Source organism: Pristiophorus japonicus, chromosome 3, assembly GCF_044704955.1.
Source record: "Pristiophorus japonicus isolate sPriJap1 chromosome 3, sPriJap1.hap1, whole genome shotgun sequence".
NCBI classification, from domain to species: domain Eukaryota; kingdom Metazoa; phylum Chordata; class Chondrichthyes; family Pristiophoridae; genus Pristiophorus; species Pristiophorus japonicus.
In genome coordinates this window covers 285996690-286014478 of record NC_091979.1, presented here as the reverse complement: position 1 = coordinate 286014478, position 17789 = coordinate 285996690, and the positions used below count along the sequence as shown (strand labels likewise).

General features: G+C 42.4%; 1 protein-coding gene across 11 annotated transcripts in view; it reads right to left on the bottom strand.

The window, feature by feature from the left end:
• The window catches only part of jakmip3 (Janus kinase and microtubule interacting protein 3), a 599024-nt gene that overhangs the window by 157221 nt on the left and 424014 nt on the right, over positions 1-17789 (bottom strand). For 10 of the 11 annotated variants that reach the window (XM_070876782.1, XM_070876783.1, XM_070876786.1 and 7 more), the window contains one exon: positions 15738-17371. The exons of the other annotated variant lie outside the window; for it this stretch is intronic. In XM_070876782.1, coding sequence (XP_070732883.1) covers positions 17030-17371 — 342 coding nt within the window. In that variant the 3' untranslated portion in view covers positions 15738-17029. The remainder of the gene's footprint in view (positions 1-15737; positions 17372-17789) is intronic. 11 annotated transcript variants of the gene reach the window in all.

Genomic DNA, 17789 nt, shown 5'->3' with positions numbered 1-17789 from the left:
GAGGTCGAATTTTTGGGGAGCAAGATTGCGGCAGATGGCATCAGACCCATGAACTCTAAGACGGAAGCCATCAAGAATGCCAAAGAATGTGACGGCGCTGTGTTCGATCCTTGGTCTCCTCAACTATTTTGGTAACTTTCTACCTGGGTTGAGCACTTTGCTGGAACCTTTGCAGTTATTGCTACGTAAGGGTGTCGACTGGGTTTGGGGTAAATCTCAAGAGACCGCCTTCAATAAGGCCAGAAACCTGCTATGTTCTAACAAGTTACTTGTATTGTATGACCCGTGTAAATGTTTAGTACTAGCTTGTGATGCATCTTTGTATGGAGTCGGTTGTGTGTTACAGCAAGCCAATGTGTCAGGCAAACTGCAACTGGTTGCATTTGCATCCAGAAGTTTATCCAAGGCTGAAAGAGCCTACAGTATGGTTAAGAAAGAAGCATTAGCATGCGTATACTGGGTTAAGAAAATGTACCAATACCTATTTGGACTCCGGTTCAAGCTTGAAACCGACCACAAACCGCTCATTTTGTTGTTTTCAGAAAGCAAAGATATTAACACCAATGCTTCGTCCTGCATCCAAAGATGGGCACTAACATTATCTGCGTATGATTATGTAAACCGCCACAGACCAGGCACTGAGAACTGTGCTGATGCCCTCAGTCGGCTACCATTGCCCAACACCGGGGTGGAAATGGCGCAACCCGCAGACTTGCTTCTTGTAATGGATGTTTTTGAGAGCGAGGGGTCACCCATCACGGCTCGCCAGATCAGGACCTGGACTAACCAAGACCCTGTGTTATCACTAGTAAAAAACTGCATCCTTAATGGGAGCTAGTCAGCTGTTACCGGGGAAATGCAAGACGAAATTAAGCCGTTTTACCGACGCAAGGATGAAATGTCCATCCAATCGGATTGTCTCCTATGGGGGAATTGCGTGGTTTTGCCAAAAAAAGGCAGGGAAACGTTTATACATGACCTACACAGTACCCACCCAGGCGTAGTCATGATGAAGGCTATCACCAGGTCGCACGTTTGGTGGCCCAGCATTGACTCGGAATTGGAGTCATGTGTACACCAATGCAACACTTGCTCACAGTTGAGTAATGCACCAAGGGAGGTCCCACTGAGTCTGTGGTCATGGCCCTCCAAACCATGGTCCAGGGTCCACATAGATTTCGCTAGCCCCTTTCTAGGAAAGATGTTCCTAGTAGCAGTGGACGCTTATTCTAAATGGATTGAATGTGTAATAACGTCATCATGTACGTCCACCGCCACTATTGAAAGCTTCCGGGCCATGTTTGCCACCCATGGTTTGCCCAACGTCCTTGTTAGTGACAATGGACCATGTTTCACCAGCTCGGAATTCAACAAGTTCATGACTCGCAATGGCATCAAACATGTCAGGTCTGCCCCATTTAAGCATGTATCCAACGGTCAAGCGGAATGGGAAGTCCAAACTATCCGTGTGACGGATGGTTCCCTGCAAACCCAGTTATCTCGGGTTCTGCTCAGCTACCGGACGTGGCCCCACTTGCTTACCGGGGTTCCCCCGGCAGAATTGTTAATAAAGAGAGCACTCAAAACTAGGCTCTCCTTAGTCCACCTGGATCTCAATGATCATGTGGAAACCCGGCGTCACCGGCAAAACATGTACCATGATCGCGCGGCTGTATCACGTGACATTGAGGTTAATGACCCTGTACTTGTTCTTAATTACAGTCATGATCTCAAATGGGTTGCTGGCACTGTTTTAGCCAAGGAGGGGAATAGAGTGTTTGTTGTCAAACTTCTGAATGGACAAACGTGCAGAAAGCATTTGGATCAGACCAAACTGCGAGTCACTGACAACCAAGAACAGTTTGAAGAGGACATTCCCATCATTGATCCACCAACACACACCCAACCAACAATCAAACTCGCTGTCAATCACAAGGATGAACCCACCATGCCCAACAGTCCGATCAGACCAGACGTGCTGCATTACAGCAATGATCCGACCAACTCACCCATGCCAGGACTTCAACTCAGGTGATCAACCCGGGAACGAAGAGCCCCAGATTGCCTCAACTTGTAAATAACTTGTATCTAAGACTTTGGGGTGGGGGGGGGGGGAATGATGTTATATATGCAAACTTTATAATAGTGTAAGACTTGCCACCAGGGGTCGCACCTATTGCAGACCAAAGAGTCACCTGCATACCTTGTCCAAGCAAGTATAAAAGGTTGTCTGCCATGCTGCTTCAGCACTCTGGAGTTTGATTAAATAAACCAAGGTCACATCAGTTTGATCTAACAGCATACAGTCTTGTGGCGTTATTCCGAACATAACACTGACAAAGTCACTTTACCTGTACTCTGCAAGCTGGAATTTGAACACAAATTTCAATTTGAGATACTGATAATGGCCACTCAGTCTCTATGATTATGTACTGGTTCCTTCCTGATTTAAAAAGAACTGCACTCTTGATGTCTTTTTTCGAATGTGCTCTTTTCAAACATTCGGCAGTTCTGACGAAGGGTCACTGACCCGAAACATTAACTTTGTTTTTCTCTCCACAGAGGTTGCCTGACCCGCTGAGATTTCCAGCATTCTCTGTTTTTATTTCAGATTCCAGCATCCGCAGTATTTTGCTTTTATACTCTTGTTATCTTTGCCTAGTTTCAATTCTTGTATTTTTAAAGCAAATCAAAATACTACATTAACTTTTTCCTATGTTGTGTATGCACAATGACATGTTCAAAAGCACGGCCAATCTGCATTTTGCTCTAAGTGCAGAGGTACAGTGAATACAGTGCATTTTTCTGTCAGTAGTTTTGGGCCCAAGTTTGCCCCCACTCCCCACCCCCCCCCCCCGCTGTAGAAGAAAAACCGCGCCTAAAACTTACCTCTGTATTTTCCCCACTGCTGGAACGTCGCACAGCACAAGCAGTGGGGGGTGGAGCCAGGTCCCGGCGCTGAAAACAGTGTCGGGAACTCTGCACATGCGCGCTAGAGTGTGCGAGCATGTGCAGTAGCTCCTCGCCCCCACAATCTCTGCGTGTGCTCTGCAGGCTGTGTGAGAGGGGTCCGAAGCACGCCGCCCCTAGCTCTGGCCGTATGGGCTCCCTCATCGGCGGCCAGATTAGCTACCAGAATATCTGTATTTGTAAGTAAAATTCAAATTATGTTGACATATTGCAAAGCACTTGAGGGTTGGGCATTAAGGTGTTTTATCAGCATGCTGGCAGAAATCCTCTGGCACAGTTGCTAGAGCATGTAGTTGTTGAATGTGCATAATTTTGTCTAACATAAATGCTCAGTCCAAATTAAAACCCCAAGATCAAGCAAGTCATAATGTTGGGTTATAATATTTTCAGATAATTGATGAGAATTAAAAATGGAATTGGAATAAAACTAATCTAGATCATAAATATGTAAATATATCTCCACGGCTTCACATTTAAGAAGAAAAGTTACATTGCTCTGGATAAATTAAATTCCCCTCCCTATGAACATTTTTTTTTTAATATTACAAACCAGAAGCTGCATCCGCTCATCAAATATTTAAAAGAACAAAGCTTTATTGTTAGATCTTGGGAGAGGTAGTGTAAGCCAAATCCAATAGCAAAGCCTGTCAGACTGGAACTAAAGACCAAACAAGACAAGCAACAACCACAGAGATTTAGAGTACAAAATTAGAAGAAAATATATAGTTTAAATGTCATATAAAACATTCTTGTAACCGTTTGATAAAGGTGCCTTTGTTGGTACAAGAATACCATATAAAAACATTCTGAAAGGAAATAAGAAAACACTGTGCTTCAGTGGATAGAATAAACCTGCTCATCAAAATATCCTTCGGAAAACTCTTATTTACAGGACTTGCTATAATGTATTTTCTAGTTTACCAATTCATTTTTAATCTAGTTGTTTAATGCTGTGTAAGTCTTGGTGCTAGGTGCAGGTCCTCTCAGCTTCCTTGTACTTTTTATTTGTTATTGAATGCTTATTTTTGTGCTTTGTTTAGTGCTTGGTGCTTTAAATGTATTTGTGCTTCTTTAATGTTGTTGTGAAGGTGTTTAGTGCTTTGCAAGGTCCTCTCACTGCCCTTCACTTCCCCTCCTCCCCCCTCCCCCCATCTCTGGCTACCTGCGTTGATTTCTGAGCTCACCGCAAGGTTTATCTGTATGGACACAAGTGGCCACATACACTAGCCTAAGTTAGTTTGGAGTTACTTTTAGCTGTCTAAACTTGCTTAAGTGGCCAAAACAGGCGTAAGTGACTAGTAACGCCCCCTTTTGAAAAAAGAAACTAAACTTAAAAAAAAACCTAACTAACTCACTTACACTGGAGCAAATTAAATGGGCAAAATTGCGATTTTTGAGACATTCCCAAAAAATCTAGTTGCTCAAAATAAACCAGAGCAACTCCTGGGCAAACTTGGGCCCTTTGGGTGCAATTTCTCCGAGTCTGGGGATGGAAGTAGATTTAACACTAATTTTCCTCAACAGGTATAAATCTTTTATAAATGGTGAAAACTGATGCCAATCTCATTAAAATAGTAATGTGCTAGGAGCACTCAAATTTCCTGTGTCACGCTAAATGCCTTTTGAGGTCTAGACTTGGGTGGGTGCCGGTAACACACTAGTGGCGGAAGGAGCAGCGTGGCAGCATGCCACTCCAGGGAGCAGCACGTGCTGGAGCAGGAGAGCAACAGCAGTCACCAAGATGCAGGTCGCTGATTGGAGCGTGGGCAGGTACAGCAGGAGTGGTGAGGTCGGGGCGAAGGAGCGGCAAGAGATTGTAGAGCGACATGATCGGGGCCCAGGGGAGGCGTGAGTTCGGGGCCAGGGGCCCAGGAGCAGCACGTGCCAGCTCACACTGCGATATGTGTGCGGACTAGGCCCGTGCAGCAGAGCTGGTCTCCAGTTGTCTTGGTTAATCCTTGCCACTGGACCAAGGCCTAGCTCTGTCAAGCCCGTGTGGTGGCTGGTGTGCACGTTAAAAAAATCCACACACAGGCATCTTCCACCCTTCAAGATTTAGTTCAGGACCTGGAATATTAGATCCTTCATTGAAACAGTTGTGAACTTTTTGACGTGGAAGCAAGTCATCCTCGATTCGAGGGACTGCCTATGAAGATGAGTGGCGAGTGTGGAAAAAATGTGTGTAAGTGAAACTTAAAGGGATGGGATCTGTGAGAAAAAAACAAAGGGGCTGAAATTGGTGGACATACCGCCTGCAGACTGCCGACATACCAAAATCGTGAAATTGATCAAAAAATACCTACATACCGCCCACTTACCGCCCGGCGGGAAATTCATCAGTGACATACCGCTGGGCGGTATGCATACTGTCCACCCACACGGAGCACCCTACAGACCACCCAAAAGTCCACCATTGGTATCATACCGCCGACATATCACCGGAGCTGCACACCGTCTGAAAAAAGGTGGCTTTATGCTGGTGGTATGTCGGAGGTATGTAAACCACAATGTTCCTCCCCCCAGTGATCTATTCCTCCCCCCAGCGATCTATTTCTCTCCCTCCCCCCAGCGATCTAATCCCCCCGCCCCCCCCCCAGAGATCTATTCCGCCTCCCCCAGAAAAACGCGAAAATAAATAAATAACAATATAAGCATTATAAATAAATCAAAAACACTGCACAAAACAATTAAAAATCTAAACTTCACTGGAGACACTTACCTGCGATCCGACGTTGGCAGTCTCTGGCCTCTGGACTGCTCTTCTCAGGGGTGGGGCGGTGGGGGGGAACGGAGGTCGATGGAATAGCGTGCGTGCGCAGAACTTGGGACCCGAAGAGTCCCGAGTCCCAGACAACTGACCCTGCACCGCCAGAACAGACCGTTCCTCGCACTCCGCTGATGCACCACTCCGCACCGTCTGGACCAATGTTGCCAGCACTCTGCCCCAGCGGGACCGAGCAGTGAAGATTGACCGACCACCGCGAGACCGCCGAGAATTGGGCGGTCCACCAATTTCGGCCCCAAAGCACTTTTGTCTAGTTTTAAATTGAGAATGTAACCAGTTGCTACCAAGCGGGATCCTTGAGGGAGGAACTAAACCATGTAATTTAAACATAAACCTGCTGTGTGATTTGTTCAGTTTGTATATGACAGCAGCTTTTAACTTAAACATGCAATTATGTAAATTCTGCCTCGCTCCCATGCCTGTTATCAGCTTTGAAATCTTTGAGTTGATCTGTGGCTTTCATACCGGCCAATGGCTTTTAGCAACCTTTGGAATCTTCCAGTCCAAAACTGTCTTTGTTAGCTAGTCACATATTCTCACAATTGGTAAGAATATAAAAAGAACAACTACATATAGAAAACAAATAGAGATTGAACTATTTTTAGTTTGATTTAAGAGGAGTTGGCATAATCCAACATCATCTTCTGTGAATATATCTTTTTATTTATTCACTTGTTCACTTACTGTTCAATAATTACATTTGACAGTAAAAGCCTAAAATAAAGCCTAGTGTTGTGCAGTTCTGGTTTTTAATGATACAGAGAGGACCATAAGGAGGGATAGAACCAATAGCTAAAGCAGACTAAAGAAAAGTTTTGTTTATTGTCTTGGATGCACTATTCCACTTTCGTAGATATCAGGGCAAGTGTAAATACTTGAGGGACTGAGGACACACGAGTAAGAACATAAGAACATAAAAAAATAGGAGCAGGAGTAGGTCATAAGGTCCCTCGAGCCTGTTCCGCCATTCAATAAGTTCATGGCTGATCATTGACCTCAACTCCACTTTCCCGCCCAATCTCCATATCCCTTGATTCCCCTAGACTCCAAAAATCTATCTATCTCAGCCTTGAACATATTCAGAGACTCAGCATCCACAGTCCTCTGGGGCAGAGAATTCCAAAGATTCAACCCCCTCTGAGTGAAGAAACTCCTCCTCATCTCTGTCTTAAAGTAGTCTGAATCACAGAAGTCAAAATATACTGAAAACGAATTTGCATTTATACAGTGCATTTTATGACCTCAGGATATCCCAAAGCATTTCCTAGCTACTGAAGTATTTCTGAGGTGTACTCACTATTGTAATGCAGGCAAAAGTGGACGCACAACAGCAATATGATAAATGACCAGATAATCTGTTTTTAGTGATGTTGGATGAGAGATAAATATTGGGCATGGGATCTTTCACATCCGCCTGAAAGTGCAGGTGGCACCTCTGCTTAATGTCTCATCCATAAAATAACACCTCTGATCGTGCAACACTCAATCAGTACTGCATTGAAGTATCAGCCTACAATATGGGTTACGTCTCTGGAGTAGGGCTTGAAACTACAACCATCTGACTCAGAGGCAAAAGTGCTACCATTGTCAAGTCTAAAGTTTTTAAAAGTCCCCAAATCATAACAGGAATAATTAAAGTGTAATGTCACAATAAGGTGCCAAAAATTCTGAAAGTTTTTAGAAAGACTTAAAAGGCATCTCAATTCATCAACCAACTTAAGAAGTGACAGGCAAAAATGAAGAGAAAGGAAACCCAAGATACAGATATGAATCTGCAGCAACGGCCATGTTAGTCCCAATAACATTGGGAGTTTTGGTTCATATGCTTGCTTCACATATATGCCTTAGGTGAGTGCCACCAATAACTCAGATCTCCTACCAACCCTATCATGCCAGAATTTAGGATAGATAGCAGCCCATATCTTAAAAGACTTCCTGGTTTGTCCTGCAGAAAGCTAATGCTGTCAGTGAGTAAGGTAACAGAAATCCTGGAAGCAGGAATTGGCCACTCTACAAAACAAACATGTCTTTCACCACTGAGAGCTAAATTTGCAACCAGTCAACACAGATTACATGAAAACTTATCTCCCTAATGGTAAAAGTACCCAAGTGAAAAGAGTTTGAATTGCCTTTGACTAGTTTTCAATAGACATAAAGACACATCATTTTTTTCATTTACATGGTAAACATAATTTGCTTACTGGATAATACAGATTTTAGTGGGTGAGAGGTAAGAGAAGGAGGGCTAAAAAAAAATGGAAAAGGCTTCAAAAGATATTAGAGAAGGTAGTGACAACCATGACTTGTAGAAAGGATAGTGAGTGAAGTAGACCAGCTTGAATGGTAGGGAAGGTAATTAAAACAATTGGAGATAAAGCGAAGACAGTTATTGACAACAGAATAAACATCAATATAAAGAAAAACTCTGTGTATGAAGATTGTTAAAAGTGCTAAGCAACTATATGGATTTAGAATTGCTAGAAAAATAGGGATAAATTACAATAACTTCTTCAAGTGCATCAGAGGGAAAAGGGGAAAAATCGAGTGTAGGACCACTGGCTTCTGAATCAAGGTCAAGGTTCATGAAGATGTGGGCATTGTCTAAATATTAAATCATTTCTTTAGTTTTCATATTTACAAGAGAAAATATTCTGATATGGAAGCATATCAGAATTCAAGTTCTAGGCCTCAGCGGGAAGAGAAGGGCAGGCTTTTGGAGGATACCCAATTCCAAACACAGAAAAGCAACTCCAAAGGAAAATTTAATGCTGTAATTTTTGGTGTTTATTATGGCATATTGGTGGATTTTTTTCGGGAGGGTACACAGTTAAAATTGCCCAGGTTACTTATCCTCCGGAAAGCCACCAGGATTCCACCATCTGTGAATTTAACCCTGTCATGTATCGCACACTACTGTATATAACTGTATCTTACCATGCTATACATGACTGTAACTAGATATGACCTGTAACCACAAGCATACTTTACCACCAGGGATGCACTTGCAGGAGACACTGCATACCTGTTCCACACAGGTATATAAAGGCAGGTCTCAGGCAAGTGTGGCACTCGAGAGCTGTGAAATAAAGGTGCAGGTCCAGAGTGACCTTGACTTCAGCATGTGCCTCGTGTAAGTCTGTACTGCAGGGTCAGGACTTTACAAACCCGTTCCCCTGAGCAGGCAGCAAGGACGGCCAGTCAAAGCCGACAGGGGCCTTCTTTACATATGATGTCCCAGTGACATTGTGGGGGCCCAACTGCAATTTTAACTCGTCCCTGGGCGGGGAAGTTGCTATGGCTTCCCTGCCAGGTCTACCTGGTACATACGGGAACCAGCTGCAGATAAGACTGAAAAAGGGAAGTGAACTCTTTCCTTCCTGTGGTGTCAGGAAGATCAGGTGTGCTCCTCTGTGCCATAAAAGGAAGGCATAGGCATCCCCTGCTCCGGATTCTCCCCATCATTCCCGACCACATGACCCTCGGAACCCAATCCTGCCAGCTACCTTGTGTCGGTTGTGCGGCCTCCGACCCGTGCGATTTTCTATTCTGGGTGGGAAGACGGCCAATAGGAGTTAAATAAGGCCCAGGAATTAAAATAGGCCGGGCCTCATTTCTCAAGTAGTGGTGAGTTTCTAACTGACTTTGCCACCCACCCTTACAGAGTTAAAATCGGGTCTGTTGTTTTTATTATTATATCCTGAGGTACTGAAAAGCCAGATGGCAGCGGGAAGCATTTTCAACAGCCATGTTGAGACATTTGTTTGATTCCTCTTCTCCTTGTTTATTTTGTGTTTTTTTTTACTGTTTGCTCATTTTTCATTGTATATTTTCCAATCCATTCGGTAATAGTTGAGGTTTTCAGCAGCATTCAGTGAACAGTGATCTGCTGCTGTTTTTCTGAATATTGCAAGCAAATAAAGGAAGTTTCACGAACACATTGCATGTGTGATATTTTGAAGTGTGAAGGACAATTTTCCCACAGACTACGAGCATGTGATAGGCACAACTTTTAAATTATGTAAATGAGTGACAACGATCCATTCCTTAACAATACAATGCCTTGGAGGATCCATGCAGGAAAGTGAGGATACTGTATCCTCATTCTATATAACTGTGGAGAACTACAGTTTCTAAATTATTAAAACTCTATATTCCTGCACTACTGTATTACAATATTACAATTGGTTATTTATGGGATACAAATCACTGTAAAAATAATTTGTATTTTGGACTCCTTACTTTGAGAATTCCAGATGAGAATTCTACTGATTTAGAAGAAATGTTATTTAAAGGGGACTGTAACCTAGAAAACATTGGGCCTGAATTTGCACTCCCCACGGGCAAGTACGACGTGTGCACATACCCATGGGGTCCCCGCAAGTTTCGGGTTTAGGCATGCAAAGTGCATGCGCCTAAACCCGGAACATGCGACCTGCCAAGAACTCTTTTGACAGATTGCATGCTTCCAAAACTAAAGGGCCTCTGCGGGCAGAGAGTTGACTCCTGCCCAGCGAATGTCCTTCAATTTCTTACAACTGATAAAAGCAGGCGTATACACGGAACTCATATAAGTATGAATGGGAATGCCCCTATTCTGCTAGATTGCGTCGGCCCATGTGATTCCAATGACGCTCCTGCGATACGTGGGCCTCTATGAATGCCTTCACGTAGAGGCCCAGGACCGCAAGTCTCCAAACCTCTGGGACTAGGTACTTTCGTAGAAATGTTTGCGGTCGGAGGCATTCGTCTGCAGGAAGCCTCCGACTGCTAATTCTGGGCCATTGTTTAGTAAATAATCTCATTTCTTGTAATAAATGCCTTAGTGGGGTCATAAGAACATAAAAATTAGGGGTAGGAGTAGGCTGCTCTGCCATTCAATAAGATCATGGCTGATCTTCGACCTCAACTCCACTTACCTGCCTGATCTTCCTTACCCTTGAATATACTCAACGATTCAGTATCTACTGCCCTTTAGGGTAGAGAATTCCAAAGATTCACAACCCTATGAGGGAAGAAATTCCTCCTCATTCCAGTCTTAAATGGTCAGCCCATTATCTAGAATCTCCAGCCAGGTAAACAACCTCCCAAAATCTACCCTGTCAAGCTCTCTGAATCTTACATGTTTACATTCTTCTAAACTCCAGAGAGTATAGGCCCAATTTATTCAACCTCTCCTCACAGGACAACACTCTCATCGCAAGAATCAATCTTGTGAATCTTCGTTGCACTGCCTCTAAGGCAAGTATAAGGAGACCAAAACTGTGCACAGTACTCCAGGTGTGGTCTCACCAAAGCCCTGTACAATTATAATAAGACTTCCTTACTCTTGTACTCCAACCCCCTTGCAATAAAGGTCCACATGCCATTTGCCTTCCTAATTGATTGCTGCACCTGCATTCTAACTCTCTGGACGGTATTTTCTTCAGGTAGGTGGGTTGGGGGCAGGGGGTCTCCAAGGTGTGCGGGAAACCTGAGAGGCGGGGTTTCCCGCAGGCCCTGCCGACTTTAACGGCAGTGCTTGATTTGAATGTGAGGCCTCGGATTCCCGCCCACAGCCAGCCAGATTGAGAGGCTGGTTGGCTGCAAACGGGTAGGCCTCAGATGCGAAAGGTCAGTCCGGGGGCAGGATTGCGAGAGGGGGGGAATCGTCAATCATCGGGGGGGGTGTCGGAAATCGGCAGGGAATTGGAAATTGGGAGTGTCGGGGATCAGCAGGATATCGGGGGAGGGGGGGAGGGCGGGGGTCCTCAGGGATTGGGATAGGATTATGAATCACGGGGCGGGGTGGGGAATCACGGGGATAACGACCCCTGGGAGAGAGTTGTTCGCCCGTCCCTGTCCCACCTCTGGTAAAACCGGAAGTGGGCGGGTTAGAGGTGGGATCAGATTGGGAATCCTATTTTTAGCACTTGAACTGCCCCCATTTTCCAAACTCAGCTGTTTTTTTTAAGAGGAAAATTCCGTCCTCGGTTTTTCCTGTACGAGGACATCTAAATCTCTCTGAACACCAACATTTAATAATTCTCAACATTTAAAAAATATTCTGCTTTTCTATTCTTCCTACCAAAGTGAATAACCTCATATTTCTCCACATTATACTCGATCTGCCACCTTATTGCCTACTCACTTAACCTGTCTATGTCCCTTTGCAGGTTCTCTTCACAGCATACATTCCCATTTAGCTTTGTATCATCAGCAAATTTGGATACTTTACATCTGGTCCCTTCATCTAAATCATTAATATAAATTGTAAATACGTGAGGCCCAGCACTGATTCTTGTGGCACCCCACTAGTTACAGCTGCCAACCTGAAAATGGCCCGTTTATCCCTACACTCTGTTTTCTGTCCATTAACCAATCTTCTATCCATGCTAATATATTACCCCCAACCTCAAGAGTCCTTAACTTGTGTAACAATCTTTTATGTGACAACTTATCGAATGCCTTTTGAAAATCCAAATATACAACATCCACTGGTTCCCCTTTATCTACCTTGCTAGTTACATCCTCAAAAAACTCAAATAAATTTGTCAAACATGATTTTCCTTTCATAAAACCATGTTGACGCTACCTAATCATAATGAGGCTAAATTTGCAGCCCCTACGGGTGCGTATGAGGTGCGTACGCACCCGTAGGGACCTCATAAGTTCCAGATATAGGCATGCATTGTGCATGCTGCGAAACACGGAACATGCAATCTGTCAAGAATCCTCTTGACAGATCGTACGAATCTGACAGAAAAGGACATTAGCTGGTGGAGAATTGGGATATTTGCCCAATTTCTGGCCAGTGAATGCCCTTGAAATTCTTATACCTGGTATAAGCAGGCATAAGGCCTGCTTTTACCAGAGTAAGAATTAAAAAAAATAGAAAAATAAAATGTTTTCACTCATTTATATATTAAAAACCCTGTCCATTAAGGTAAGTTTATTTTTAGCCCCATTAAAACATATTAAAAAAAATTCAAAACAATATATTAAAACAAATTTAATTAAATGTAATTTTATTTAATTTTAAGTATGTAATGTGTTTTTAAAATTTATTTCATGTGTTTGCGTATTTTGGGGGGTATTCCCATTCATAATTATGGTAGCTCCGTAAAAACAAAACTCACCAAAATGGTGAATGGGGATGCTCCTACTTTCATTGGTTGGGCCGGCCCATGTAATTCCAGGGGCATTTGTGAACCACATGCGCTCCTGGGATACCTGGCCCTCTACATAGGCCTACGCATAGAGGCTGAAGACCACAAGTCACCAAACCTCCCGGACAATCAGGTAAGTTCGTAGATTTTTTGCAGGCCTGTGGGAAGCCTCCGACCCCAAATTCTACCCCATTATGATTTTCTAAATGACCTGCTAACAATTCCTTAATAATGGATTCCAGCATTTTCCCGACAACTAAAATCAGGCTAACTGGCCTGTAGTTCACTGTTTTCTCTCTCCCTCTTTTCTTGAATAACGGGCTTACATTGGCTACCTCCAATCCGCTGGGACTGTTCTAGAATGTAGGGAATTTTGGAAGAACACAACCAATGCATCTACTATCTCTGCAGCCACCTCTTTTAGAACTCTAGGATTTAGGCCATCAGATCTAGGGGATTTGTTGGGTTTTAGTCTCATTAGTTTCTCAAGGGCTTTTTCTCTACTGATATTCATTACTTAAGTTCCTCACTCTTATTAGCCCCTTGGTTCCCCACTAATTTTGGTATGTTTTTTGTGTCTGCTACTGTGAAAGTAGATACAAAATATTTGTTTAAAGTCTCTGCCATTTCTTTATTCCCCATTATAATTTCTCCTGTCTCAGCCTCTAAGGGACCAATGCTTACTTTTGCCACTCTCTTCCTTTTTACATACTTGTAAAAGCTCTTACAATCTGTTTTTATATTCCTTGCTAGTTTACTCTCATATTCTATTTTCTCTTTACTAGTTTCTAAAGCTCTTGCAATCCTCAGGCTTACTACTATTCTTCACAACATTATATGTCTCTTCTTTTAATCTAATACTATCCTTATCTTCTTTCGTTAACCACGGATGGATCACGTTTCCCTTGGAGTTTTTGTTTCTCAATGGAATATATATTCGTTGAGGATTTTGGAATATTTCTTTAAATTTTTGCCACTGCTTATGTAGTCTGATAGCTTTTAATCTAATTTCCCAATCTACCTTAGCCAACTCACCCCTCATACCTATGTAATTGGCTTTGTTTAAGTCTAAGCCTCTAGTTTTGGACTTAAGTATTTTACTCTTAAACCCACTGAAATTCTATCATGTTATAATTATTCTTCCTCAGGGGATCACTTACTATGAGTTTACTAAGTAACCCTGTCTCATTACACAATACAAGATCTAAAATAGCCTGTTCCATGAAGTATTATTCTAGGAAACTTTCTCAAATGCATTCCATGAACTTGTCCTCCAGACTACCTTTGCAATTTGATTTGTCTGGTCTATGAAAAATAAAGTCCCCACATATAATTGCATTACCTTTGTTACAAGCTCCTAATATTTCTTGATTAATACTCTGTATTGACTGAACTAAAATGAGCTGATCTCTCATGATAATGTGATGTTAGCTCAGTCATATAGTTTACTATATACAAACTGAGCATCTGTGAGCAGGCTATTGGTGAGTAAGTGCCGCTGTTGACGACATCGTCCATCACTTTGCTTGATTGATTGAAAGTAGACCGATGGGGCGGTAATTGGCTGGATTGGATTTGTCCTGCTTTTTATGGACAGGACATACCTGGGCAGTTTCCCACATTGTCGGATAGATGCCAGCATCGACAGATGAGGGTACGGGGCCCAGAAGAGTCGAGGTCCCAGGGGCAGCACGGGCCAGCCCACATTGCGATATATGTGCGCACTAGGTCCGTGCAGCAGAGCAGGTCTCTAGTCGTCCTGGTTAACCCTTGCCACTGGATAAAGGCCTAGCTATGTCAAGGCCATGTGGTGGCTGATGTGCAACGGTCGCCACACGTTAAAAAAATCCACGCACAGGCATCTTCCACCCCTTCAATTGGAGTTCAGAACTGTAACATCGGGTCCTTCATTGAAACATCTGTGAACTCATGTGGAAGCAAGTCATCCTGGTTCGAGGGACCACCTATGATGATGATGATAGTTTACGGGTAGGCCTGTTGCATAGCACATGATGCACAGGGAACACCTTGTGGGATGGAGACCAGAACGTCGAGCACCAGCAGCCATTGAAGGTTTGCTGGCTGCTGATGAAGCAGTGGCCATTTTTTGTGGGCCAATAATTTGTGGCAATTTGTGTATGCGTGATTTTTTTCAATTGAGGAACAGATGACTTAAAGGCGGGAAAACAAGTGGAGAAAAATTAGTACAATATTGGAATACATCTAAGGACAGTAGAGGATGCTGTACCTTTTAAACAGTACTCAGTGTAAAAGACTGTGATGCAATTCTAATGAAAAAAGTGCAGTTAGTCCATGCTAATTAACCGGAACACGTAATACTTCACCAATGTGAGTTTCATCACTCTTTTGTCAGACTACTAGCTGGGCTATCTTAGCAGGGTAAAATTTGCCATCCAAGTTTCTCTCACCAAAGACACTATGGCTGTATTGAGACTGTCAGTGGAACAGCTTGCTCCCCTTGTGCAACTCATAGAAAGACAACAAGGCTGATTTTCCTGTGGCTTTTGCGCCAAGCGGTGAGGCTTTCAGAGTGCACTTGAAGTGAATTCCATTTGCATTGACCTGAACCCACCTGTATTTCCTGGTTTAGGTCACTTGCGTAGGCCGGATGCTATGTTTACAGGACAGCTAGTACCACCGCTCTGCACTCTATCTCCAACTCAGGGAGAGTGGTAGATATGATAAGTACACCAGTTCCATTTGTCAACTTATTGCACACTGCCTGGCAAACTGGGTCAGCAAACACATGGCTACAATTTCTTCTGCCATTTCTATTCCATTCCTTTAACAAATGTAAGTAACAATTTATTCCTTACCTGTCCCACTTGTGAATGAATGTTTCCAGATCCATCAGGGCTGATTGTTTTTGGTATGAGAATGATGGATGTCCATCAGTTTTCTGCCACCTAATTTCTTGCAACTCCTTAAATGAATGTGTGTTTAACGTTCAGCCCCTTATTTATACATCTGGATAGACATATCTGTTTGTGACTATTCCTTATCAGGAGTTTTCTTTTCTTCCCAGTGTTCATTATTTAAAGTGTCAAACTCGGTGTCTGTGCCAGTTTATTTGCCAGAATTTGCATGTATTAACCATTTCCTTTTGAATATAAGTTCTTCTTTTTGATTGTTGTCTTTTAGGAAAAAATTCCATCTTGTTTCACGTTCCAATTCAGTTCTCTTGTGCTGCTTCCCCTTCAATGAAAATATTAATATCTGCAGTTTATCTCCTTGTGCTCTCAACAGGAATAATTTTCCCAATGACACTTGCTCCATAGTTTATTTGAAAATTACTGCATGTTTTTACTTGCACATGTTTCTTTACCTCTAAACTATTTCCCAATTTGCCCCTTGATTTTCTTCCCATATAGCTTTGTAGTATCTTCTCCACGTCCTGAATCTATCTGAGTATATTTTGCTATTCAAACTATATTTTGGCTTTTCAGGAACTCTTGGAATCACATAGCTCCCTTTCTTTGGAAAATGCAGGATAAAAGTGGATCCCAATATTTGTTGGGACTCATTCCAGCCAAGCCTCAAAGTCTTCAAGTTTTACCTTCAAATGCCTACTTTTGTAAACATTGCCAGCGAGTTTACATTAATCTTAAATATTTAAAAAGTTGCTTCAACATATATTTGTTTTTTTGTGCCATCTTGGAATCCATCCTCTTGCTTCAGATGCAACACTTCTAACATAGCGATGTGTTGCATTTGTTCTACCTGTGTGGTGTAATATTTTATTTCAAAGCTTACAGTACAACTGGTTAACACATGTGCACACATCATCCATGTCTCTGGCGTGACATCTGTATCATTCAACTTAAGAATGCTTCATGTTCAATAATAAGTTGACCTCACTGATTTGGCAGAAGTGTTGCTGCCAAGGTTTTGCAACCTCTGCAGCTACAAGTTCCTGATGTAGCAGAGCATATGAAGTAGAAATGAATCTTGAGTGGAAGTCATGCTTCTATATAGAAGCAGTTTTCTCAGTCTCCTGCACAGCAGGGAAGTTTAAGGTCATTTCCTTCATCCACTAAATATTAAAACTGTTCTTTCAGCCATGCTGTACACTCTTCTGTGCTCATTTCCTGCGATGGAAATCAATTGTCTAAAATCTATAACTTTTCACTGTTGGCATAATGTTGTAAATATTTGCTTTCGGTCCATTTACATTTTTCATTTCTTTTAACGATTTTGTTGCATTTTTACAGAACTTGTCTTTCAAATCAAGGATATGGTTCTCCAGGGTTTCCTTCGAATTCCGAATTACTTCTGGCACAATGGCCTTTGAACCCTGAATATTCTTCATGTATTTTCTATTCTCCTCAAAGAGAATTGTGAGATGCTCTTTCAAATACTTATTGTCTTGATATAGTGTTGGTCTTTCTTGGAACAACACTGTAACTTGGTCATTTATTACAGTATCTAGGTTTCTTTCCTTCACTGTGGCCTGTGAAGAACAACTTCATGATCAAGTACATTGGAATAAACAGCAATAAAAAAATACATTATATATAGCCTTGCTGTCATTTCTTCAGGTGAGTGCTCAAATAATTTTGGAAACCTTTTTGTCACCAAAAAGTCGTTACTTTTATATAAAATAAATCATTACAAGTAGCTTTGTATATAGATTAAAATAACTTAACTACTGCTGAAGAATGGTCAGTAAACATCAATCAATACGAGAATTTAAAGAAGAATGTAGGTGTAAGGTTTGATTTGTTCAATGTAAAGAACTTGTACATTTACCTTCATCGACACTGCAACTTCATTATTTGTAAAAAAACATCCATAGTTAGAGAGCTCCTATATATAGCCCTGGTAACAACTACTTCAATGAAAAGAAAATGAAGCCAAGAACCCCCACA